The sequence below is a fragment of the Brassica napus genome, chromosome C8 (assembly GCF_020379485.1).
Source record: "Brassica napus cultivar Da-Ae chromosome C8, Da-Ae, whole genome shotgun sequence".
In the NCBI taxonomy this organism is placed as follows: Eukaryota; Viridiplantae; Streptophyta; class Magnoliopsida; order Brassicales; family Brassicaceae; genus Brassica; species Brassica napus.
This window is the reverse complement of record NC_063451.1, coordinates 26,405,828-26,429,992: the sequence shown is the minus strand read 5'-3', so window position 1 is coordinate 26,429,992 and position 24,165 is coordinate 26,405,828. Positions and strand designations below refer to the sequence as shown.

Genomic DNA, 24,165 nt, shown 5'->3' with positions numbered 1-24,165 from the left:
GCAGAGTCTCGCGAAATCTTCCCTCTTTTCCTTCAATTACATCTGAAAATGACTTGTAAACCTTATTATGACCATCCCTCATGGGTTGTCCACGAATTCCATTATCAAGAAGTGTATCCACGGCTTCTTGTACCAATTTTTCTTGACACATTACTAATTCCCCTGGTGTAGAACACAACAAACTGAAAAACGGTTCTTAGATTTTGTCCACTTGCAGCCTTTCTTTTAAACAGAAAGAATGTAATCTTGCAGGTGGTTCTAATAGTCGGAACAAAGCTTCAAGTCATTATAACCAAATTGGGTCTAAGAATCCTAGAGAAAGATAATGTTGTGAGAGGTTGCCCTATGGTTCAGCCTGGTGATGATCTCTTCTGGTTTGACAACCCTAGCATCATGCTTTTCTTTATCCATTTGGTTCTTTTCACGGTACCGATTCAATACTCTTTCTCCTAAAGGTATTAATAATAAGATATTGATAATAAACCTATGAGACCACCCACAATGGGGGGTGTTGAAAGTGCTCCAATGAAGGTGTTGAAATTTTGTGTCTATCTACGTGGATTCAACAAGTGTTGTAAAGTTTCAACTGTTGAAACAAAAAATGTGCGGCCTAGCGCTGTCACATGTCGCTTCATGATTGGGCAGAAAACTTCTCATTGGTTTTGTAGATTTTTATTTTATTATTATTTTCACCCAATAATTCGAAAATATTTATATATATAAAACTTTTTTAAAAAAATATCAAAATTATATCAAAATTCAAAGATTTTTTTATTTATAAATAGAGACTACTCTCATTTCATCTGGATACAAAATAAAAAATCATTTTTCATTATAATCAACTATTTTTGTGTTTTAAATATGTTTTTGTTAAATAGATCCTAATAATAATTCTTATATGTTATTTTAGTTTTCAAATTAATTACAATCAAATTATTAATATGTAATTATTATGTTGTAAGAGATAAATATATAAATTAAAAATAGTGGGGTAGGATGTTGAAATTTTTAAAACAAACCATTGTAGAGGGTTAAGATGAAGTGGGTATTGAATAAATGAGATGGAAGAGATAGAAGATAATGTTGAATGTTAAAAATGAAAAAGTAGGGTGTTGATAATGAAATGGGTGTTGAAACCATTGTACATGGTCTGAGTACTAGTAACTCTTCCAGTTTTGCGTTTTTGACGGGAAAAGTGTATTTTCGCGTTTTTGGCGGAAATTTTTTTTTGCGGTTTCGTCGGGAAAATACGTTTTACCAATTTTGGAGGGAAAATACGTTTTACCAGTTTTGGAGGGAAATGAGTTTTTCGGTTTTGGCGGGAAAATACGTTTTTCCAGTTTTGGCGGAACAATACGTTTTTCCACTTTTGGCGGGAAAATGTGTTTTCCAGTTTCGGCGAGAAAATAAGTTTTTCCTGGTTTTGGCGGCGGAAAAATACGTTTTTCCGGTTTTGGCGGGAAAATACGTTTTCCCGTTTTGGCGGGAAAATGCGTTTTCCCCGTTTTGGCGGGAAAATGCGTTTTCCCCGTTTTGGCGGGAAAATGCGTTTTTCCGGTTTTGGCGGGAAAATATGTTTTTCCGTTTTGGCGGAAAAATGTGTGTTTTCCGTTTTTGCGGGAAAATGCGTTTTTTCCGGTTTTGACGGGAAAATGTGTTTTCCGGTTTTGGCGGGAAAATAAGTTTTTGGGGGTTTTGGCGGGAATATACGTTTTTTAGGTTTTGGAGGGAAAATGCATTTTTCGGTTTTGGCGGGAAAATGCGTGTTTCCGGTTTTGGCCGAAAAGTGTGGTTTTACTGGTTTGGCCGAAAAGTGTGTTTTTATGCAAATGTGTGTTTTACGTTTTTTGAGAAAAAACGCATTTTGCGGTTTTGGCGGGAAAGTTTGTTTTTTAGTTTTTGCGGAAAAATGTATTTTTCGGTTCTGGCGGAAAAATGTATTTGCAAAAAAAGTAGAATTTACGGTTTAAAAATAATATTTTGACCTTAAAAGGAAGTTTTTGTCATTTATCATTTTGGACCGAACTAGATGCATCTGCATCCAGATGCACCATCAAGACTCACCTTCATTTGGGTGATAATTTGAGATGAGTTTTTAAAATTCACCTGGGTGATCCATCTGGATGTAGCATTAAAATGCACAAAACGAACATCGATTTGCATCTTCGCCAAGATGGATCACCTGGTTGAGCAAACGAACAGCACCTCACTTGACTTTTGGTCATAATAATACGCGGGAAAAAACCATTATTTAACTGACGAAAATCACAAACTTGTAGACTTGTTCTACAGATACTTTGCAGCTACGTGACTCTTCCACTCTATGCTCTTGTCATTCAGGTCATAAAACATAATTTTCAGTGAGATAAATACATGATGATCTTAGTTTTTTTTTTTTTCTGACATAGTGTTTGATGAAATGTGTGTAGATGGGTACTAGGATGAAGCCAACCGTATTCAACCAAAGAGTATCCAAGATGCTAAAGAAGTGGCATCACACAGCACAGGAGGAGACATATCACGGAAGACACTCTGAATCAAACACACTTCACCATGGCTCATCTCCGATCCATCTCCTTCACAATTCCAACAACCGAAGCGGTGAAAGTTTTCCTAACCCTCCTCCTTCTAGCCACTCGGATCATCATGACCACCGCCAGTTTTATGATCGTGAGTCTCAACACCAAGCACCTGAATCTTCTACACATCATTCTACTTCACATGAAAGTGCATCCATTGAACTTCCTCCTATACGACAAGCAAACGCTTAAGAGATGTGGGATTCTTGATTTACATATTTTAATGTCGTACAATTGTTATATTACAATAAGAACTTTTACATTACTAGAGTTTTGAGACCTTAACCATCTACAAAGATGGATGATGTTGTTTAATAAACATATGTTTTGTTTCTGAGGATTCTAACGTCCTGTGACATCAGTGATGGTGACATTGTTGATAGAAGCTTTAGGTTCACTGTTCTCAGAGGACCCTGCTTCTTCTGAAGCAGCAACGTTCCTTGTTATAAACGCAGGCTGTTTCGGTTCTGGAATGTCTACAATCTCGCTGCTGAGCATTGAACACATTGTAGCAACACTTGGCCTATCGTTAGCAGATTCTTGCACACACAAAAGCGCAATATGAATGCATTTCCTTATTTCTTTCTCAAAAACTTGCTCAAAGATCACAGGATCCACCAGTTCAGTAATCTCCCCTTCGTTCCAGATTGACCATGCCTATTAAAAACAGAGAAGCTCAGAATAGTCTCAAGAGAGTTATAACACTTAGTATAGTTATGAAAGACTTACATAAGCCAAAAGAGTTGAATTTGAGTTTCTTCTTCCACTAACAATCTCTAAGAGTATCACTCCTAAGCTGAAAACATCAGACTTCTCTGAAAACAGTCCTCCCATTGCATATTCTGGTGACATATAGCCGCTGCATGATGCATATACCGGTTTAGTACTGTTTTTGTAGAGAAGGTGTAACATATCACATATGGTTAGAAACTTAGAAGGAAGTAACTTACTATGTACCAACGACCCTTCTTGTGTTTGCTTCATCTTTATTCCCTGGGAAAATCCTAGCCAAACCGAAATCAGATATCTTGGGAACCAGATTCTCATCTAACAAGATGTTGCTAGCTTTTAAATCTCTGTGAATGATTCTCAGCCTAGAATCTCTGTGAAGGTACAGAAGACCTCTACATATCCCATTGATTATGTTAAACCGTGTCTCCCAAGCAAGAAGTTTGGCCTTAACCGGGTCTGAACAGCACAGTAACTTCTATTAACATTGGAACAGAGTTTTGAAACACACACACAAGATAATGTAACACTTACTGAATAGATAATAGTCTAAGCTTTTCTTGGGCATGAACTCATAGATTAGCATCCTTTCATCTCCTGCAATGCAGCAACCAAGTAACTTCACTAGGTTCCGGTGTTGCAACTTAGATATCACAACCACTTCATTAACAAGCTCCTCAAGCCCTTGTCCAGATGCTCTTGACAGTCTCTTCACTGCAACCTCTTGCCCTTCTTGCAACTTCCCCTGCAACGAAAACAATGTTAAGAGTTATTGGAGCCGGCATAAACTCTTGTTGCCATAAGTCATAATACTTACTTTGTAGACAGGACCAAAGCCGCCTTGTCCGAGCTTATTTCTAAGAGAGAAGTTATTAGTTGCTGCAGCCAATACTTGAAACTCAAACAATGGTAGCTCTTTCAACTTTGCTTTATCACCACCAGCTAAGGCTTCTACTCTGTTGAAAATCTGCTCAGCGTCTCTTCCTTTCTTTCTCGCTGAGAACCAATCCAAGATGTTATTAAAACCAAAATGTCCAATGACTTAGAAGAACAAAACATAGTACCTCTTCTCTTCATGACAAGCCGCCGTGCCATGAGACCACAAGCTGCCACAACAAGTATACCTCCAGCCAGTGATGAACCAATAATAACCGGTCGTCTGTCCGGAGTTTCTAGTAGAGAGTTGGCAAGAAGTAACAAAATTAGTAAAACTGCAATGTTAAGAGTCCGACTGGTAACATGAAGAACAAATAATAACTGCGGTGCGGTTCTATCCGTTACCATTCAAAGCCTTAAGTAAGAATAGGAGTAAAGGAATAGTAATAACTTAACTGATTTCTGAATGTGCAAGACGGATATAAAGATCCATTCCACCAGCAGGCAACTCCTGTGAATCAACTAAGCTACCATTCCAAATCATGCAACCATAACCTAACCCATGAGCACAAGCTATACAAGAACATGTCCGCAAACAAGTCCTTAAACACTCTGGCTCACTAGCTTCTGATCTTATTGCAAAGTCAGGCAGCTTCATTCTCCTCAGCCTTGTAAACCCATCAGCACTCCCGTTATTGTTCTGTCTCTCACACTGCAAAGGTGTCCTTCTTGTGCATCCACCAGTCCAGTTCCCATTGTTCCACTCTACGAGGCTCCTTGGCCTAAACCCTTTAAAGCAAGAACACGGCGGGTTCTTCCGTGGGTTGCACGTAGTGAATGGACCGCATCTTCTGTAGATATCACACTCGCTTGCCGGAACTTGTAACCCCACCGTCCAGTTTCTCCTAGCTTCATTCCAGTCCCTCCTGATCACAGATCCTCTATAGTCCATGTACAAGTATCTCAACGTGGAGTCATTAGCATATGACATGGTGACTGATCCGTTAGTATCATCATTAACCGTGAATCTGAAAAGAAAGATGACTCCTGGCTCCACATCTGGTAAACCATTAAACATCTGCCCGTTCCAGGGACCACTGCGCCACACCGTGGCGTTATTATCATCCATGTTCATGATGAAAAGCTCTGGATACGCAGCGAGAACGAGTGCAGCGGTGTAGCTCCCTGGAGAAGGATCTGAAGGGCTTTTCCATGAAGTTATCGTGATGTTCTCTCCTGAGGCTCTTGCGTTTGTTCCGACCACCATGTTTGGTAACCAAGAATCAGTTGGGTGCCTGAAACTCTCCCAAAGAGTTGTTTCGCTGTTGTCATCTTTTAGCACGAGGTTCCCTGTATCCAAAAGCTCAGCGACGGTAGAGTTGGAACGGGCTTGAGTAGTGACGTTAGTTGACCATAGAACACGCTTCTGACCATCCGTAACTACAAGGTTTCCTTCTTTTGATACGGAGATAACTCCAGAGGAGTCGTTGATGGGGGTATCTTTATTAGCAACCCATATCACAGTTTGTATAGGAATGTTGTTGTACCATATACCCGCGTACCGGCTTGTGGAGTTAACAGGGGTGAAGAAACCGAACCTGAACGTGCGAAGACTGGAGACGATGGTCTCAGAGTCACTGAGGTTGCCGGAGAAGAAAGATCTTTCCTGAGCAAGACAGACACTTGACAAGAAGCAAGAGAGTGTAAGAGCAAGAACAAAAGGACCCATGCTCTCATGAAGTCCCATAGCTTCTTTCCTAAACCGGAACCAAACAAAACAGAGCTAAATATGGAAAGATTCTAGTATTGAATGTAGCATTTAAGAAGCATAAGGTTTTGAGTTAAATGACGCATTGATGGTGTGATGAGCACTAAATATCTCAGGAGATAAGTCCAAATATTGTTATGGTGAAGGGGTCAAGTCAAGTGGGCATTATTCTAATTCTAAAGATAATGCAAGAAGCATCACTATACAGTTTACTATTTTTTTTCTGTTAACGACGGTCTTCGTACGTTTGACTGGCCATATTGGCCCATCGTTTACGACTTTTTTCACCTGTGAGAGTCATTTCAATCTTCTTAAAGTAAACAACTAAACGCCACTGCCTGTTAAGTGTCAATCAGTGAGACGATAATGCCTGCTTTGTTGTTGATAATTCTCTATTTAATTACTTATCGTCTCACTGATTGACAATGTCCGCTCTGTTTGTATATATTAATTTTAATATATTCTAGTTAAATTTTAAAAGGTCAAAAGTTTAATAATTAAAGAAACATTAGACCACAATTATCGCAGATGATAATTGGAGTTTCTAAGCTCATGGAGCCCACATAAATGGCAAAATTTTGGTTTAGTTACGGGTTTAATCATGCTCTTAGAACCTATAATTTATATGAATTTTTAAAAGGTTGGTGGTGCAAGATCAATGTTTCAATTTCATGGCTAACTCCAATTCTATAGGTTGTATGCAATTTGGAATTTTTTTTATTCGGTCTCTACTGATAAGGGTTATTGAAATTTGGTTTAGTTACGGGTTTAATGAATGGTTCGATTCGTTCCGGTTCTTCCAGCAACCTTCGTGTGTCTTAACTGACTTCGTCGGAGAACAAAAGTTCCCAAGATTTTTCTTAATAGTAAGGAAACGATTCAAAAATAAAACATAGCAAATTTAACAAAACATGTAGCAAAGTTTTAAACAACAACACGCTCTCAAGGTTTTGTCTTAACATAAACGATCAACCACACGAGATGGCATTTAGGATAATTTAAAATACGAAGGGATCTAAATAGAGATGTTATTATCATGCTGCATTGCATCAAACGCTAACAGCCACACACTTCACCAGTTCAGACACCCCATCGTCAACGACAACATCACACGACTCCATCTTACCCCAAATCTCTCCTCCTTGGCGTCTTTCCAAAGCGATCTCCGCACAGCAAATGATCTTACTGCCCTCATGTTTTTTAGGAAAGAAGAGAGCCAGCTTCTTCTCGCCGTAGCTCACCGCATCACACCACTTCGACTGAGAAGTCTCAGCCGCCAAAAACTCTTCCAAACCGTTGACAACACTCCAACACCTCTGCTTTCGATCAAAAGCCCTCAAAACCGCCTTCCCGGAACAATCGTGGTAGTACAAGACATCATCAACCACACACGCACCCTCCCAGTCCTCAGAGTTCATCATCTCGTCCATCACTTCCCATTTCTTTCCCACTGGTCCATAAACAAAAGAGTTGCGGTTGATGCAGCCTTTCAAGTAAACCTTACCCTCCATCACCACAGAGTCAGACCAAAAGGGGCCTAGACCTACAGCCATGTCTTCCTTAACCAACTTAGCCCCCCAGGATTGTGTTTCTGTATCGAACACTGTCACTGCCTTCCTCCACCCTTTCCACCACCCACCACTCTCCTCAATCACATGACAAAACGAATCACCGAGTACATAAACCTTCTTCCCGACCGCGTTAACCACTTTAAAGGACATGCGCTGAGGGATGTCGGGGATGGGCTGCACCGTGTGAGATGTGCAGTCAATGCTGAGCGCGTCGATATCGTTAAACACATACACCTTCGAACCAACAGGGACATAGCTTCCACGGGAAGACATGGTGGGAAGTGACTGGACAAGGACCAAGCGGTTAGTGCAGTTGAGTTTCCTGTGAAGGATGTAGAGATTGAAATCACCGGTGTTGCTGTTGCGGAGGACGGCGAAGAGACGGTGTTGGGTGATGCCTAGCTGAGATCGCCTCTTGTAGAGCTTAGACGAGGCGATGAGTTTCCGGAAACTCTTGGAGACGAGGGAGAGAGTCGGGTAGTGGCTTCTGGGTACGCGAGCTACGATGTCAAGGGTAACGTCGTTTGGAAGTGACGGAATCAGAGGAGACACTGACAGCTCCGAGAATCGCTCCATTAGTTCAGACATCTGACACAGCTTTGGTTGAGTGAATCAGGAAATTAACCTGAATAAAAAAAAAAAGGAAATATGTTATTGGTTAGCCTAAAAGACTAAAGATTACTCGCTGATTCCAAGTTCAGACATCATTTCAAGTTCGGACATTTCAAGTTCAGTTCAGACATTTCAAGTTCAAACATTCCAAGTTCAGACATGTTCAGACATTTTAAGTTCAGACATTCCATGTTCAGACAACATTTCAAGTTCAGTTCAGACATTTCAAGTTTAGACATTTCAAGTTCAGACAACATTCCAAGTTCAGACAACATTTCAGGTTCAAACATTTCAAGTTCTTTCAAGTTCAGACATTTCAAGTTCAGACATTCCAAGTTCAAACATCATTTCAAGCTCAAACATTTCAAGTTCTTTCAAGTTTCAAGTTCAGACATTTCAAGCTCAGATTCCAAGTTCAGACATTTTAAGTTCAGACATTTCAAGTTCAGACTTTTCAAGTTCAAACATTTCAAGTTCAAACTTTCACGTTCAAACATTTCAAGCTCAGACATTTCAAGTTCACACATTCCAACTTCAGATATTACAGGTTCAGACATCTCCTCGTATATCCTCTCAAGCAAGAATCACAAAGAGTAAATAGCTAAGAAGCTAGGAAGCTGACTCCAAGTCCAGACAGAGAAGTACCGAAAGATTAGGATTCACTCATAAACAACAACATACATACATAAAAAAGTTTCAATCTTTACCAGACTATTGGTCAAGAGATGTACGCAGGAGGTACAATCGGACCATTTTACCACGCATATTTCAACAAATAACCCCCAAAAATATTACACTCAGATTTCAACAAATAAAGATAAAATCGTAAAGAAACCAATCGAACATGAGAAATGGAGAGTGAAAGTAAGAATACTTCAGATTTTGAGGACAAACCTGCAAATGGCGAGAGCAACCAACTTAGGGTTTCCGTACGACAACACTCTGAAGACCACAAGAGACGACGAGTTGCATGAGAGAAGAAGAAGCAGAGAGTGTGGGATAAAATCTCTTAAAAAGGAGTTAAAAAGTTAAACCAGTGTCGTTTTACTTTGGGCCTAAAATAAAATAAGTCTTATTACGAGGTCCAGTGGCTAATATTTAAATTTCACTACTTCTTAGAAACCATACCCAAAAAACCGGTTCGGTTCGGTTTAGTTACGTTAAAATACACATACGATTCAGATCTTAGCTAAATAAACCAAATCGCAGTTCAGTTTGTGCTTCGTACGTTTGAACGAACTGTATTGCAATAGCTTTGGAATACTCTGTTTGAACCGAGACTGTCGATAAACTAGTAAAGAGAAAGGACGAGTTCTCGTCGGTAGTTCAAGACAAAGACGTGTTTTATTAGATCAATGTCGAAACAGTGTTACAAAAGGGGGGAGAGAACAAAGGAATTAATCCGGCGAAAGCTGGTTCGTCGGACCGTACAAGTCGGCGAGAAGTAAGATAAGAAACCCTAAATCTAGCCGAAAGTGAGTGTAATAGTTTACGGATCCCCTCCTTGTTGCCTTTTTTCCTCCTTTTATAGACACATGCTCGTTAACCTAATGTGCTTTGTCCTGACGGGCCTCCTCGAGTGGTTGGGCCGACGTGTCGGGCCGCTGACTCGAGTCATCGAGCCGACGACTTTCGGTTGGTCGTCTGGCCGATCAAAAGCAGTCTAAAGCTGAGTCGATCACCGGCTCGCAAGTCGACGAGCCGACTTTCTTTGTTGTGATCATATGTCTGGATAATTGTTTTGTGGGCCTTTTGGGAGGGCTAGGCTCATATCCAACAGTAAGTCCCCCCAGTTCGCTGGTGAATAGCGTAGCCGACTCAGCGAATTTGTAAGTAGGGTTTGCAAGACAATTGTTCCAGGTTTATGATCTTACTCGATTCCTCGACTGTATGAGCAGCTCGTTTATTCTCACTCCATGATTTGACCGATTCGATTTGGACCGGCGGTTTCTTTCGGTTTTGATTTCGACTGTTGGTCTCGATTCGAACCGGTCTTGGTTTTCCTCGAGAAGTTGAAACGTCGCGAGTCGTGGTGAGCTTCACGCGCCCAAATGGGCCGGTCTAAGTCCATCTAGGCCTAATGATGACGCCTCGGGGTGCGATGCGCTCCTTGCCTTATAAATACCCCCCCCCCCCCCCGCATCTCATTTTCTCCACTCTTCATCCGGTTCAGGTACTTTCTCTCTCTTGCTTTCTGCTTCTCTCTCTAACTTTGTAGTCTTAGTCCTTTGAAAATGTCGTCGGGCGGTAATGGTAGGCTTTCCAGGGCACAGAAAGGGAAGACTGTGGCGAGAGCGACCGAATCGAGTCCAGCTCGTGTCGTCGAGTCGAACTCTCTCTATGACTTCGAGACGATTCATCGTGAAGCCATGAAGTATACGGAGAATATGGATATGCCTCAGCGAGTCCTCGTTGCTGAGTCGGCACGTCAACTCCGCGAGGAGAGAGAGGCTGCTTCGTTGATTGCGAGAGACAGTCAGGGTGGGGCAATTGAAGGAGAGGCTTCTCTCCCTGACTCCGTTCCATGTTGTTATCACCCCGAAGGGATTTTCGAGGATCTCCCGGCTTTGGCGCCGAAACAGATGCGTTCTCCTGTCGTGGAAGGACAAATGTGGGAGAACGTCGAGGAGACTCGTTCGACTCCTAGCAGCGTGAAAGCTTTGCTGAGAGAGTGCGGAGGAGTCGGAGTGACTTTCCTAATCCCGACGAGGTCTTAGAGGCCGTGGTCCCCTTCGTTGGGGTTTCAGTGTGTCTACGAGTCATACATTCAGAGCGAGACCAAGCTCTGGTTTCCGATTCCTCGACTCATCACATCTTATGCGAGACGTCGTGACGCAGCGATGAGCCAGTTCTTGAATGGCGCGTTCCGTATTTCGGTAGCGTTGATGGTGACGGCGGCGGAGATCGATATCTCAATGAGCGTGCGGACTCTTGAAGAGCTGACCTACGTTAAGTCTATGGGGGACGGATTGTTCTCGATTCAGATGATGCCCAACTATAATGTGATTGTTGACCACCCCAGCAGGACGGCCAATTGGCAGCGCTTCTATTTTTATGTCAAATCTGATGGTTTCTCCTTCGAGGAGCCGCCCGGCGATTCCTTTCGATTTTTATGGAATCATAAGCTCGGTAGAGCGCTGTTGTTAGCTTATCGACTATTTCTTTCTTTTATTTTCTGACTAACGAGTCCTCGTTTCATTGCAGTCGATCACCCAGATTCGGCCTCCTATCTAGAAGAGTTCATTGCTAACGCTCGTGCCGTCGTGTCGCGTGTTCAAGTAAGTTGGAAAGACATCACCGTCGAGAGGATTCGAGGAGCCATCGATAGGATTTCAAAGAGTAAGTTTTCTTTTCGTGATTGCATATTTTTCCTGGCTCGCGTCTGTTCACTCGAGGCCTTTATCCGGATCTGACTCGTCGACCTCTTGCAGGGGACTGGAGATCCGATTTACCACCTTTGATTACCGGCAACAAGCGGCGCTTTTCGATATTCAATCGTGCCGAGCAAAAGGTGATTAACGCAGCTAGAGAGATGAAGGAACTTCCGGACTTGATCGCACTAATCAAGAAGAAGCTGAGCGGCGGGAAAAAGACATCTTCTGCGACTCCTGTTGGGGTCAAAATCGATCAAGACGGAATCAATGTCTGAAAGTCCGTAAAAATTGGCATGAACGTTTTTACGAAAAATAAATCTTTGGAAAAGATTTATTCTTACGAAGAGCCATGCAGAAGAAACACGAGACATCAGAGAAAAGCCCGAAAAAAGTCGCACGGTTCGACCGAGGTCGAGCCAAGCTCGGTCGTTACGTAGCGACCAAGCTCCGTCTCGCTCGGTCGCTAAGTTACGTCCGAGCATCCATCTTGCTACGTAGCGACCGAGCTCGACCCTCTAGGATAAGGACGCTGCTGACCGCGGTGGAGGATACTGCGATATAAAGAGAGAGTGTATCACCGGCTTCTAGTTTCGATAACACGGGAGGAGTCGTAAGATACTGTTTGAGTTGTTTGAACGCCTCCTCGCACTTCTCGTCCCAAACAAAACGTTTGTTTCTGTGCAGTAGCTCGTAAAAAGGGAGGCATTTATCTGTGGACCTGGAGATGAAGCGGTTCAGCGCCGCGATCCTCCCCGTGACTCGCTGGACCTCTCTGCTATTCTTTGGACTAGGGAGGTCTAGTATGGCGGTGATCTGCTTAGTTTTTGCCTCGATTCCTCGCTGGGTGACGATGTATCCCAAAAATTCGCCTGAGGTGACGCCGAAGGTGCATTTGGCCGGATTGAGTTTCATTTTGTATTCGTGCAGTGTTTTAAAGCACTCTTTTAGATTGTGCAAATGGTCCGTCGCGTGGAGTGACTTTACTAGCATGTCGTCGATGTAGACCTCCATCGTCTTCCCCAGTCTGTCGGCGAACATTTGATTGACGAGTCTTTGGTAAGTCGCGCCGGCGTTCTTAAGACCAAACGGCATCACTTTGTAGCAGTACGTCCCTCTATCAGTGATGAACGATGTCTTCACCCGATCATCCGGATGCATCATGATCTGATTGTAGCGTGAGAATGCATCCATGAAGGTCAGGAGCTCGTTTCCAGCAGTCGATTCGACTAGTCTGTCGATATGCGGAAGCGGGTAACTATCTTTGGGGCAAACCTTGTTTAGATCGGTAAAGTCAACGCAGATGCGCCACTTCCCATTCTTCTTCTTGACGACGACCGGGTTAGCCAACCATTCGGGGTATCGCACTTCAGTGATTGAACCAGCTGCGAGGAGTCGCTCGACTTCTTCGTTGACAGCTTTGCTTCGGTCGTGGCCGAGCTTGCGTCTCTTCTGGCGGACAGGCTTGATGGTTGGATCGACGTTAAACTCGTGGGACGTGATGGCGGGATCTATTCCTTTCATATCCGATGTCGTCCAAGCGAATGTTGATACGCTCTTCCTCAGGAAGTTGACGATTGCCTGTTGCATCTCTTCGGAGAAGAAGGCGCCGACTCGGACTACTTTGCTTTAGTCGGAGTCGTCTATCGCGACTTCTAGGATCTTGTCTCTTTGAGGTTAGATTTGCTTTGCTACTGCGTTGATGCGGGGAGTCGATTGTTGCATCTTCATCGTTGCAAATAGTAGATCAAGAGCAGCCTGCTGGTCTCCGCGAAGTGTCTGAACCTGGCCGTTCAGTCCTGGAAACTTCACGCACTGATGGTACGTCAAGGATACTGCCTTGACTGAATGTAACCAGGGGGTCCCGAGGATCATGTTATAAGGAGACTTTGTTCGGATGACGGAGAACTTGATTGTGCGTGTCACACCGCATGCATACACTAGGAGTTTGATTGTCCCGATCATCATCTCGGAAGCTCCGTTGAATCCTGTGAGGGAGCGGGATGACGGTTTAATGTCACGCAAGTCGACTCCCATCTTATCGAGCGTATCTCGAAAGATCAGATCGACCAAACTGCCAGTAACGATCAGAACTTTAGCGACGTCACACTTCACGATTCTTAATTCGACGAGTAGGGGGTCGTTATGAGGTAGGTGGACGCCGATGGCATCGTCAGGTGAGAAAGTGATAGAGGAATCATTCTCAAGTTTCGATGGCCATTTCTTCGAGGTTATTGCCTGCCGTCGATGGTCCTTTACTGACCGGACCGAATCGCCGCAAGAAGGTGAGCCACCCATAATTACGTTTAAGAAATTCGGCTCGACGATCCATTTGTTTCTTAGTTGAGTTCTCAAATCGCTATGTGAGTCCTCAATAATGGGTTCGTGTTTGTCGTCATTTTTGGACTTCGCTTCCTCGAGCTTTCGTCGTAAGTCTGAACGTTTAGGTCGACTGAGCTTGATCCTGAGATCTTCTGATTTTGAGTTGAGCTGATCGCGAAGATCGATGACTTGGGGCCTGAGATGGGATCGAGCACTGGATTCCACGACCTTTCTGGCCCTGGAATCTTCAATGATTGAGCGAAGATTGTTGTTAAAGTCATGGATGCGATTGGTTGTCTGCGACTTTTGCCTGAGCTTGTTCCTCAAGTCGTTTGATCCTTCTGGTCCGACGTTCTCATTTGGTCGCTTGCTGGAGTACTCGTGCGAGTCGTGGACCTGTTTGTCCTCTTCTTCATTTGAGGAGGGACTTGGTCATGCGAGGATGACTTGGACACGTCGACGATTACGAGGTTGCTCTTCTTTGACTTGTGCTTCGCCCTCGTCTTCATCTCGCTCTTCTGGCTTGTCATCCTTTGTGCGCTTTGGCCGAGTTCCAGACTTATCTTGATTCTTCTGAGCTTTATTTTCTTTGTTTTTGCTCCAGCTCTTGGTGTTGTTTGACCTGGGCTTAGGAAGCTTGACGTTGGTTGTTCCGTTTTCGTAGGATGAGAAGACGGCATCGACCAGATGTCTTCAGTTCCTCGTGTCGTGCGCCTTGGACTTATGGTAGCTGCACCATAGGTTTGGCTCGGCTGGGACAGGATTCGAAGTTGAAAGGTGCTGAAGAGCATTGCGGCCTCTCGTCGTTCTCCCAGACGTTCCAACCTTTCTCGCGTACGACGACAGTCGATCCCGAGGACGGATTTTTGTCTTCGACCACATAGACGAAGCTCTTTGGCTGGTTAGGCTTGTTGCCTGAGGCGTGTTGTCGAGGTTCTTGGCGTGCCTCAGGAGCTTTTGGAGCAGTCGCCGATTTAGCGGCCGTGTTCAGTTTCTTGAGTATCGCTGCTGTATCTTCTTCCATTCGGATGAAGTTGTTCGACCTCGCGATTGCGTGCTGGAGCGAAGTGGTGGGGTTTCTGTAGAGATCTTCGTAAAACAGGGACTTGAAGTAGAGGGTATTCATCAGCGCGTCGATGGCGACGCTGTCTGGAATTTGCACCTTCGAGGTGACCGTTTTGAACTTTTCCATGAAGTCACAGAGGCTTTGGTTCGCCCCTTGAGATAGATTCCAAAGGTCAGATAAGGTCGTTCCTTGTCTCGTAAACATAATGTACTGCTTGAGGAATGCGGTCGTCAGGTCGTGAAAGTTATGGAGAGGTGACAATAGCCAGCGTCTCTTTCCTCTTCGGAGAAGTTAGTTCGACCCATCGCGATATTGAAAGCAGTGATGTGGTCGGTTGGGTCTGCCTTTCTGGCGTATGTCAGAAGGTGGATTTTTTCGGCTGGTCGGTACCGAACGTCGGTGACTCGCCGGGAAAAAGGGGTTTTTAGGGTTTCGGCCAGGACGTGTTCGATCAGCGGCACTGCCGTAGGCCCTTCGAGCATTCGGTCTTTCATGTCCAGGAATGACTGCTTGAGCTCAGCGAGTTCCCGGACGGTGACGAGGTCTACGCCACCAGGTGTTTGAACCTGGGCGGCGTTTGTGTTCGTCGTGTTTTTGGCGCTGGCTGTTCGGTAAGTGTCGAACAACTGTTTTCGGACCGTCGAGGCCGGATCTCCTGAGTTTCCGGCCAAAGGAGCGGCGATGCCGGCGAGTTGTTCGTTCGTCGCCTTCTGTACGGCGTCTTGCTGTGCCATCCTCTCGAGTATGGTATCTGCGAAGGCCGCTGCTGTCGGGGCGCCTCCAGTCCTAGGTGACTCGTCATCGGACGGCGAGTCAGGTCGAGCCATGATCTTTGCTGACGCTACTCCGTCTGCCCCACGGTGGGCGCCAACTGTTTGAACCGAGACTGTCAATAAACTAGTAAAGAGAAAGGACGAGTTCTGTAGGTGGGTCAAGACAAAGACGTGTTTTATTAAACCAATGAGTCGAAACAGTGTTACAAAAGGGGGAGAGAACAAAGGAATTAATCCGGCGAAAGCTGGTTCGTCGGACCGTACAAGTCGGCGAGAAGTAAGATAAGAAACCCTAAATCTAGCCGAAAGTGAGTGTAATAGTTTGCGGATCCCCTCCTTGTTGTCTTTTTCCTCCTTTTATAGACACATGCTCGTAAACCTAATGTGCTCTGTCCTGACGGGCCTCCTCGAGTGGTTGGACCGAGGTGTCGGGCCGCTGACTCGAGTCATCGAGCCGATGACTTTCGGTTGGTCGTCTCGCCGATCAAAAGCAGTCTAAAGCCGAGTCGATCACCTGCTCGCAAGTCGACGAGCCGACTTTCTTTGTTGTGATCATATGTCTGGATAATTGTCTTGTGGGCCTTTTGGGAGGGCTAGGCCATACCCAACAGACTCTTTTACTTTTTGGACAAGGAACACGTAAATTTTTTGTTGAAATGCAGATTTAGCTTCGTATGAGGTCTAAAACTTGCCAGAGAAAAACACTAGCCATTCGTGAAAATAGGTACACGCAGAAAGTCTCTTTAATTGGCTGTTACTATTTTATTATTCACCACAAAAATTGAAAATCTTGGTGTACTTAGTCAAACATTATTGTAACAACCCGGTTTTGGGTAAACCCGTGGGATTTAATTTTAGTTATAATTTCCCTAACCTTTCTCGATTTTGACCAATATTCTGCAACTATATATTGTGTAAATATCTCCTACCTAAAACCTAAAGACGTGCGCCGCCAATGGAGATGTTATGCTCAGCGAACCCATACCCTTGTCAATCTCATCATCACCAGCCACCGTCCGTGCCCCATGAACAATCCAGCACCGAGAGCCACCGTTGTGATATCACCACCTTTGTTCATTGTCCCGGAGCCACCATGTCACGTTTGAGTTATGGGCTGATCGTCAAAGATCAATCGTCATTGTTTTATGGTTGGCACGATATTATGATCTGAGAAGCATAAGACGTGAGGAAGAAACGAGCTAAGAGTGAGCCACCATCTCATCACCGTCAACCACTGATTCGCGCCGCCATGAGCCGAAAGTCACCGTAGGTGCATTCCATGTCATCGGAGATCCATGTCGCCGTAGTCCAAGTCGCCGTCAGCACCGCTCGTCAACTCCATTGTGATCCCGATTCATGATCATGTGATGTACGTAAGACCATGTGACGTTCACGTTACGTAAAGTTCTCAACACGTGCTCATTGGTCAAGCTAAACCAAGGTTAGGGTTGTATACCTATATACTTGATTCTTACGTCAAGTTTCTATAAATTTATACACCATAATCTAATCATAATCACCTTTTTCCTTTGTGTAATAATGTTTTATGTTCCAATTGGTCCGGAGGTGCCACTTTCTCAAGCCAAGACGAAAGGCATTATTATACTAAGACGTTTCCTTGTTTCACAAGTCAACCTGTTTTGCTTCTTGGTTGATTTCTTTATCTCCAATCTTGACTAAGGTGAGGGTTTTTCTTGAGCTTCTCTTACACAGCTTAGGACCTCGAAAAAGTATAATTTATTTCTAATGTATTCCGTCTATGTGAAATCGAAGCTGTCATTGTTTGCTTAGTTTTAGGTTCTTTGCTTAACCGGAACTAAGGTGTTAGATGGTTCAACAATGTTTGTTCATTAATAATTGATAATATATATAGTATATTGATGTGATTTGGATGATAGCCGACCATGGGTGTATCGGCTGGAGACAGTACATTGGGTGTGGTGGATGCTGCGGCACAGCGTAGTCGACCTGTTGTGCCAAGGCTTGGAGGTCGATAAATCGTCTACGGGCGTGTGTTACCGAGCACATATTCGCTGGTGTTTTTGGCCTGTTAGTGGGCAGCGAGTGTGCACCTCGCTAGGACCATTGTTTGATCTCTGGATATTTTAGGTACCGTGTTTGCAACGTGTTAGGATTAAATTATATTTATCCGGAGTGCTATGTTTGGATCCATGGACTTCGGGTTTAGTATCTCATACCTCACTGAGTGACTTCCCTGTTACTCACCCCTCTCTCTTCTCCATCTCAGGTGAGACTGACGAGTTTATGATATTTGGACGGATTGGTGCTACTGAGCTTTTTATTCGGATTTTTATTTGGGCTTTGGGTGAGTGTAATTGGATATATGGGCTTTTATTATACGAGATATTGTTGGTGGCCTGCTGTTCTCCGGATCGGAGGTGAAGATTGTCACAATTATATGCTATTGATCCACTTGTAGTTAAATAACTGGTTACCGTCGTTTATCATTGAAATATAAGTGATCAGATGATCATGTCTGAGTCTAACTCCGTACACTCAACGGCAAATTATTATATATATAAAAAAGAAGTACCGTAGCAGTCAAGTAACATACATCATTTCAGGGCTCTGTTTCATTTTAGGACGCTGTTTCTAGTTGAAATTGTGAATAAAACTTTTTGTATCAGTTGAAACATTCAAAGTATTGTACTTTATTTCATTACATGACACTTGTCTTTTTATGCACCACCAAGAATTAAAAAATTTGAAAAAAAAATAAAGTCAACCTAATTTGGTATAGCAGCCAAACGCGTATGGCTGCTTTGGTCAATTTAGGATGGTTGAATCAATGCAAGTAGTTTGAAAATCAAACCATCTATTAGGTTTCATTCATATTCATATCTGAAGGAAGATCTCTTGCAAACACATAGACAAGAAAGATGAGTACTCTCTTTTGATCAAAAAAAGAAAGAAAGATGAGTACTCTTTACTTTCCTTACTTGCTTTTGTTAACTATGTTCTCAACTTATAGCTTTGCAAATATAACCACATCTAATCCTTTGTCGATAAGACAAACTCTTAGCTCTCCTGATGGATCCTTTGAGCTAGGATTCTTCAGTCCAAACAACAGCTCTCAAAACCATCAATACCTTGGAATCTGGTTCAAGAGAATCACTCCTCGAGTCTACTTTTGGGTAGCCAACAGAGAAACCCCAGTAACGAGCCTCACTGCTAATCTCACAATCAGCAGTAACGGAACTCTCATCTTGCTCGATGAGAAACAAGAACTTCTCTGGTCATCTGGAGAAGAAACTCTCCTCACATCAAACCAATGCCATGCTGAGCTTTTAAACTCTGGAAACCTTGTGGTCGTAGACAACGTTACAGGAACATATCTATGGCAAAGCTTTGACCATCTTACAGACACCATGCTTCCTCTCTCTTCTCTCATGTATGATCTCCCTAACAACACGAGACGCGTGTTGACTTCTTGGACAAGCAACACAGACCCCTCTCCCGGCGAGTTTCTAGCCGAGCTTACTCCTGAGGTTCCACCGCAAGGACTTGTGTGGAAAGGCTCGTCGCCTTACTGGAGAAGCGGGCCTTGGGCGGAGACTAGGTTCTCAGGGATACCAGAGATGGATGGAACTTATGTGAATCCATTGACAATGGTCCAAGACGTGGTCAACCGGACAGGAGTTTTGACTTTCTGTGCGTTGAGAAACTTTGATGTGTCGTACATAAAGCTAACACCAGATGGGTCGCTGGATATTCACCGGAGCAACGGTGGAACCAATGGGTGGATCAAGCATTTTGAAGGTCCTAGAAGCTCATGTGATCTGTACGGTGCATGTGGGCCTAATGGTTTGTGTATGAGGTCCATTAGTAGTACTACTCCAACATGTGCATGCTTGAAAGGGTTTGTGCCAAAGTCAGATGATGAGTGGAACAGTGGGAACTGGACTCGTGGGTGTGTGAGGAGAACGGAGTTATCATCATGTCAGGGAAAAGATACATCAGATGGGTTTTACCGTGTTGCTAATATGAAGCCTCCGGATTCTTATGAGTTGGTAAGCTTTGGTGATGCTGAAGAGTGCCGTCAAGGATGTTTGAGGAACTGTTCTTGCTTGGCCTTTGCTTATATTAAGGGAATTGGATGCTTAGTGTGGAACAAGGAGCTATTGGATATGGTTCAGTTTGCTGAAGAAGGAGAGTTTCTTTTCATCCGTCTTGCACGTTCTGAGTTAGGTAAGTCTTAAAGACATCACAAATCACATTCTTGTTTTTGTTTTTGTTTTATATTGTCTTAGCAATATGGTTTACAGTTTATTTTCTTGGTGATTCTCTCAGCTGGAAGCAAGAGAATCAAGATACTCGTTGTTATTGCTATCAGCATATGCATGTTTATAATCTTGGGGCTTGCAGCTTTTTGGTGTTGGAGATACAGACTGAAACAAAATGGTGAGACTCAATCTCTTTTGTTTTCCCTTCACTTGGTCATAGTTCATTTTGTTGTCAGAATCTAAATGATTGAAGCTCTTAAGTACTAATACATGGATGGATACTTATAACTCATAGGTGAAGCGCGTGTAGCCATGGAGACTTCAGAAGATTCTTGGAAGAGTAGTTTGAAGTTAGAAAATGTCTCAGGTTTAAATTTCTTTGAGATGCATACCATACAAACTGCAACTGATAATTTCAGCATCTCAAATAAACTTGGTCAAGGTGGATTTGGAACAGTTTATAAGGTAAAAATATAATCTCTACTTCTCTTTTCTATTTACTGTTTTCTTGTTCCCTTGATGAGACTCTCTCTGTGATTACAGGGGAAGCTACAAGATGGGAAAGAAATAGCTATAAAACGTCTCTCTAGCAACTCTGGAGAAGGCACAGAGGAGTTCATGAACGAATTAAAACTCATCTCAAAATTACAGCACAGAAACTTGGTTAGGCTTTTAGGATATTGCATTGAAGGAGAAGAGAAGCTATTGGTTTATGAGTTCATGGTGAACAAAAGCCTTGATACTTTTCTTTTTGGTGAGCTCCTACTTCTTCACCTACCTCTTCATTTCTCATTGTTCTTTTGTGACTTACATGCTGATCGGTTTCTCTTTATCTATAGATTTGAAGAAGAAGCTGGAGATTGATTGGACTAAGCGGTTCAATATCATTCAAGGTATTGCTCGTGGACTTGTTTATCTCCACCGTGACTCATTCCTCAGAGTTGTACACCGTGATCTTAAGGCCAGCAACATTCTCTTGGACGAGAAGATGAATCCAAAGATATCAGATTTTGGATTGGCAAGGATGTTTCAAGGAACTCAGAATCAAGACAGCACTGGCAGAGTGTTTGGAACTTTGTAAGAATCACATCTCTTCTCTCGGTTATGTTGAAATCAAAGGTTTTTATTCTAAAGTCATTATGTATTTGAACAGGGGATACATGTCTCCTGAGTATGCATGGACAGGGACATTCTCTGAGAAGTCTGACATTTACAGCTTTGGAGTTTTGATGCTGGAGATTATCACTGGAAAAGAGATATCAAGCTTTAGTTATGGAAAAGAAGGCAAGAACCTTCTTGCACACGTAAGAAACAGTTAAAATCTCATTACAATCAAGTTGAGACAAATCTTGGTTTCTTGATGGTTTATAGTTTTTTTTCATTGTAACAGGCATGGGAATCTTGGAGCGAAACTGGAGGAGCAGGTCTACTGGATCAAGACATTGCTGATTCTGACTCAGATTCAGTTGAAGCAGTGATGAGATGTGTTCAGATAAGTTTGCTATGTGTTCAGCATCAAGCAATGGACAGACCAAACATCAAACAAGTTGTGACAATGCTGACGTCTACAATGGATCTTCCAAAGCCTAAACAACCAATGTTTGTTTTGGATACGAGTGACGAGGATTCTCTGTCTCTCAAGTCTAATGATGCCAAGGATTTGTTCTCTGATGATGAAAATAAACCGGTTCAGGAGTAACCGGAATCCCCTAATTAAGTATTGAACCGATTCTTGTATATATGGTTCAGTGTGGATCCAGAATGTAATTGAAATTGTTTTTTTCACAAGGGAAATAACATCATACTATATTTAAAGTACCAGGAATATCATAGTGTAAACTAACACTACAAGAAAACAGCGGTATTCTGACGGACATTCCGACGGAAAATGAAATCCTTGGAATATCCCGAGGAAATTCCGAGGAAATTCCGAGGAAACACAAAATTTGGTTTCCTCGGAATTTCCTCGGAATATACCGACGGAATTCCAAGGAAATATTAATCCGTCGGAATATTCTTATGGAATACCGAGGAAAAATGTATTCCTCGGAAAAAACCGATGAATTCCGAGGATATATTATAGCCGTTAGAGAGCCGTTGGAGGATTTTAAAAATTCCGAGGAAATTCCGACGAACTAGCCGTTGGCGTCGGAATTCCGTCGGAATTTCCTCGGGCTGTCGGTAGGATTTCAACTATAAATACAAGCACCCCTCTTCCTCTTCATTCACTCCATATCTTCATCCTCCCTCTTACTCTCTTTACACACGAATTAGATTCATAAAAAACATGTCTTCTTCAAATTATTTTCGTTCTTGGATCGATCGACCTCATTTGGATCCGAACACGAGATTACTTACGGAAGAATACCAACGAGGTATAACCGAATTCATGGGGTTAGTTCACCGACAACCGGAAGCAAAAACATGTATGTTAAGATGTCCTTGCTCTAATTGTAAAAATAGAAAGGTTATTAAAGAGTGGGATGTTTGGACTAATCTATATTTGAGTGGGTTTACAAGAAGTTACAAAATTTGGTATCATCATGGGGAAACTGATTATGAACATGGTAGTACTAGCGAATTTTGTGGAAAGCCTCGTTATAAAGATACGAGTGGAAGAGTTCCAGTGCCATATAAAAGGATGTGGTATTTGCCTTTGACGGAAAGGTTGCAGAGGTTGTATCTGTCTGAACGCACAGCGCAACCAATGAGATGGCATGCGGAGCACTCAACAGATGGTGAGATCAGACATCCTTCAGATGCAAAAGCGTGGAAGCATTTCCAATCAAAGTATCCCGACTTTGCTTATGAGAGAAGAAATGTCTACCTTGGATTATGTACTGATGGTTTCAGCCCGTTTGGCAAGAGTGGAAGACAGTATTCTCTATGGCCCGTCATTCTTACACCATACAACCTACCCCCAAACTTGTGCTTGCGACGAAAGTTTTTGTTTCTCTCGATTCTCGTTCCCGGACCAGAGCATCCTAAGAGATCACTTGATGTGTTTCTTCAGCCACTAATATATGAGTTGCAACAACTATGGGCTCAAGGTGCTGAAACATACGATGTTTCGTGTAAAGAAAACTTTCAAATGCGGGCAGTACTAATGTGGACAATAAGTGATTTTCCAGCATATGGTATGTTATCTGGATGGACAACGCATGGAAGGCTATCATGTCCATATTGTCAAGATAACATTGATGCTTTCCAACTAAAACACGAAAGGAAAACGTGTTGGTTTGACTGTCACAGGAGATTCCTACCACCTGATCATCCATATCGTAGGAGTAGGAATTTGTTTACGAAGAACAAGAGGGTGTTTGACAGTCCACCTCCGGAAATTTGTGGGAAAGATTTGAAGATACAACTAAGAGATTTTGGTGCAGAAAGGACGCCAGACGTCGGTGGACATGAGCGTTTTCCGGTAGATGCTGTTGGAGACCTACATAACTGGCACAAAAAAAATATTTTCTGGGATCTGCCATACTGGGAGGATCATCTGCTAAGGCATAATTTAGGTGTCATGCATATTGAGAAGAACTTTTTTGACAATCTCATGAACACGATCCTTAATGTTCAAGATAAAACAAAGGATAATTTGAAGTCAAGACTGGATTTAGTCGATATATGTGCTCGTTCAGAACTTCATGTTGATGAGAATGGTAGGGCTCCTTTTCCCATATACCGACTTGATGTAGAGGGAAAAGATGCGTTCTTTGATTGGATTTCAAACGATGTGGAATTTCCAGACGGTTACGCATCAAATTTGCGTAACTGTATCGACAGAAAGGAAGGAAAGTTTACTGGCTTGAAAAGCCACGATTGCCATGTAATGATGCAGCGCCTCCTTCCGTTTGCCTTCAAGGAACTATTACCACGAAATGTTCATGAAGCAATTGCAGGGATAAGTGGTTTCTTCCGCGATTTATGCACGAGATCAGTGACTCTTGAAGGTATTGAAAATTTGAAGACTAACATAGCCGTGATTCAGTGCAACCTTGAGAAGATATTTCCTCCCTCATTTTTTGATGTTATGGAGCATCTTGTTATTAACCTGGCAAGAGAATTGGAACTTGGTGGTCCTGTGCAGTATAGATGGATGTATCTGTATGAGCGGTATATGTTCCATTTGAAGAAGATGGTGAAAAATTTAAGTAGGGTGGAAGGTTCTATAGTCGCACAGATGATCAATGAAAAAACTTTAAACTTTGCCGAGTACTACTTTCCAGCAGAAGTTCAGACCAAAAACAGAAG

At 43.0% G+C, this 24,165-nt stretch overlaps 3 protein-coding genes across 5 annotated transcripts; 1 reads left to right on the top strand and 2 right to left on the bottom strand.

Moving 5' to 3' along the window:
* Positions 1-2,728: 2,728 nt before the first annotated feature.
* Positions 2,729-6,281, bottom strand: LOC106367005 (G-type lectin S-receptor-like serine/threonine-protein kinase At1g11300). 2 transcript variants are annotated; one of them, XM_022708207.2, is made up of 7 exons: positions 4,641-6,281; positions 4,373-4,480; positions 4,126-4,304; positions 3,843-4,056; positions 3,530-3,767; positions 3,309-3,438; positions 2,729-3,236 (listed from the first exon to the last, which is right to left on the bottom strand). In XM_022708207.2, the coding sequence occupies exons 1-7, from the start codon at positions 5,929-5,931 to the stop codon at positions 2,922-2,924; spliced, it is 2,475 nt and encodes an 824-aa protein (XP_022563928.2). In that variant the 5' UTR covers positions 5,932-6,281; the 3' UTR covers positions 2,729-2,921. The 2 variants fall into 2 exon arrangements, with proteins under 2 accessions (XP_022563928.2, XP_048622296.1); XM_048766339.1 differs by having other exon boundaries at positions 3,843-4,053; positions 4,641-6,277.
* Positions 6,282-6,830: 549 nt separating this feature from the next.
* Positions 6,831-9,153, bottom strand: LOC106367011 (F-box/kelch-repeat protein At4g38940). Its single transcript, XM_013806692.3, has 2 exons — positions 9,030-9,153; positions 6,831-8,148 (listed from the first exon to the last, which is right to left on the bottom strand). The coding sequence occupies exon 2, from the start codon at positions 8,109-8,111 to the stop codon at positions 7,002-7,004; it is 1,110 nt and encodes a 369-aa protein (XP_013662146.1). The 5' UTR covers positions 8,112-8,148; positions 9,030-9,153; the 3' UTR covers positions 6,831-7,001.
* A 7,805-nt stretch (positions 9,154-16,958) lies between these two features.
* Positions 16,959-21,732, top strand: LOC106367012 (G-type lectin S-receptor-like serine/threonine-protein kinase At1g61360). 2 transcript variants are annotated; one of them, XM_048766338.1, is made up of 9 exons: positions 16,959-17,348; positions 17,566-17,776; positions 17,916-19,876; positions 19,979-20,089; positions 20,207-20,376; positions 20,455-20,665; positions 20,751-20,988; positions 21,065-21,215; positions 21,302-21,732. In XM_048766338.1, exons 3-9 carry the CDS (start codon positions 18,604-18,606, stop codon positions 21,608-21,610), a joined length of 2,463 nt encoding a protein of 820 aa, XP_048622295.1. In that variant the 5' UTR covers positions 16,959-17,348; positions 17,566-17,776; positions 17,916-18,603; the 3' UTR covers positions 21,611-21,732. The 2 variants fall into 2 exon arrangements, with proteins under 2 accessions (XP_048622295.1, XP_013662147.1); XM_013806693.3 differs by lacking the exon at positions 17,566-17,776.
* The last annotated feature ends 2,433 nt before the right edge of the window (positions 21,733-24,165 follow it).

What these genes read in the sequence shown, in the direction of transcription:
- LOC106367005 (XM_022708207.2), bottom strand. Translation starts at nt 5,931, where the DNA reads ATGGGACTTCATGAGAGCATGGGTCCTTTTGTTCTTGCTCTTACACTC. An exon ending in CTTAGACTATTATCTATTCA is followed by an intron (nt 3,768 to 3,842) that starts GTAAGTGTTACA and finishes TGTGCTGTTCAG; the next exon opens with ACCCGGTTAAGGCCAAACTT. An exon ending in AGAAGGGTCGTTGGTACATA is followed by an intron (nt 3,439 to 3,529) that starts GTAAGTTACTTC and finishes TGCATCATGCAG; the next exon opens with CGGCTATATGTCACCAGAAT.
- LOC106367011 (XM_013806692.3), bottom strand. Translation starts at nt 8,111, where the DNA reads ATGTCTGAACTAATGGAGCGATTCTCGGAGCTGTCAGTGTCTCCTCTG.
- LOC106367012 (XM_013806693.3), top strand. Translation starts at nt 18,604, where the DNA reads ATGAGTACTCTTTACTTTCCTTACTTGCTTTTGTTAACTATGTTCTCA. An exon ending in GATTTGGAACAGTTTATAAG is followed by an intron (nt 20,377 to 20,454) that starts GTAAAAATATAA and finishes CTGTGATTACAG; the next exon opens with GGGAAGCTACAAGATGGGAA. An exon ending in GCAAGAACCTTCTTGCACAC is followed by an intron (nt 21,216 to 21,301) that starts GTAAGAAACAGT and finishes TCATTGTAACAG; the next exon opens with GCATGGGAATCTTGGAGCGA.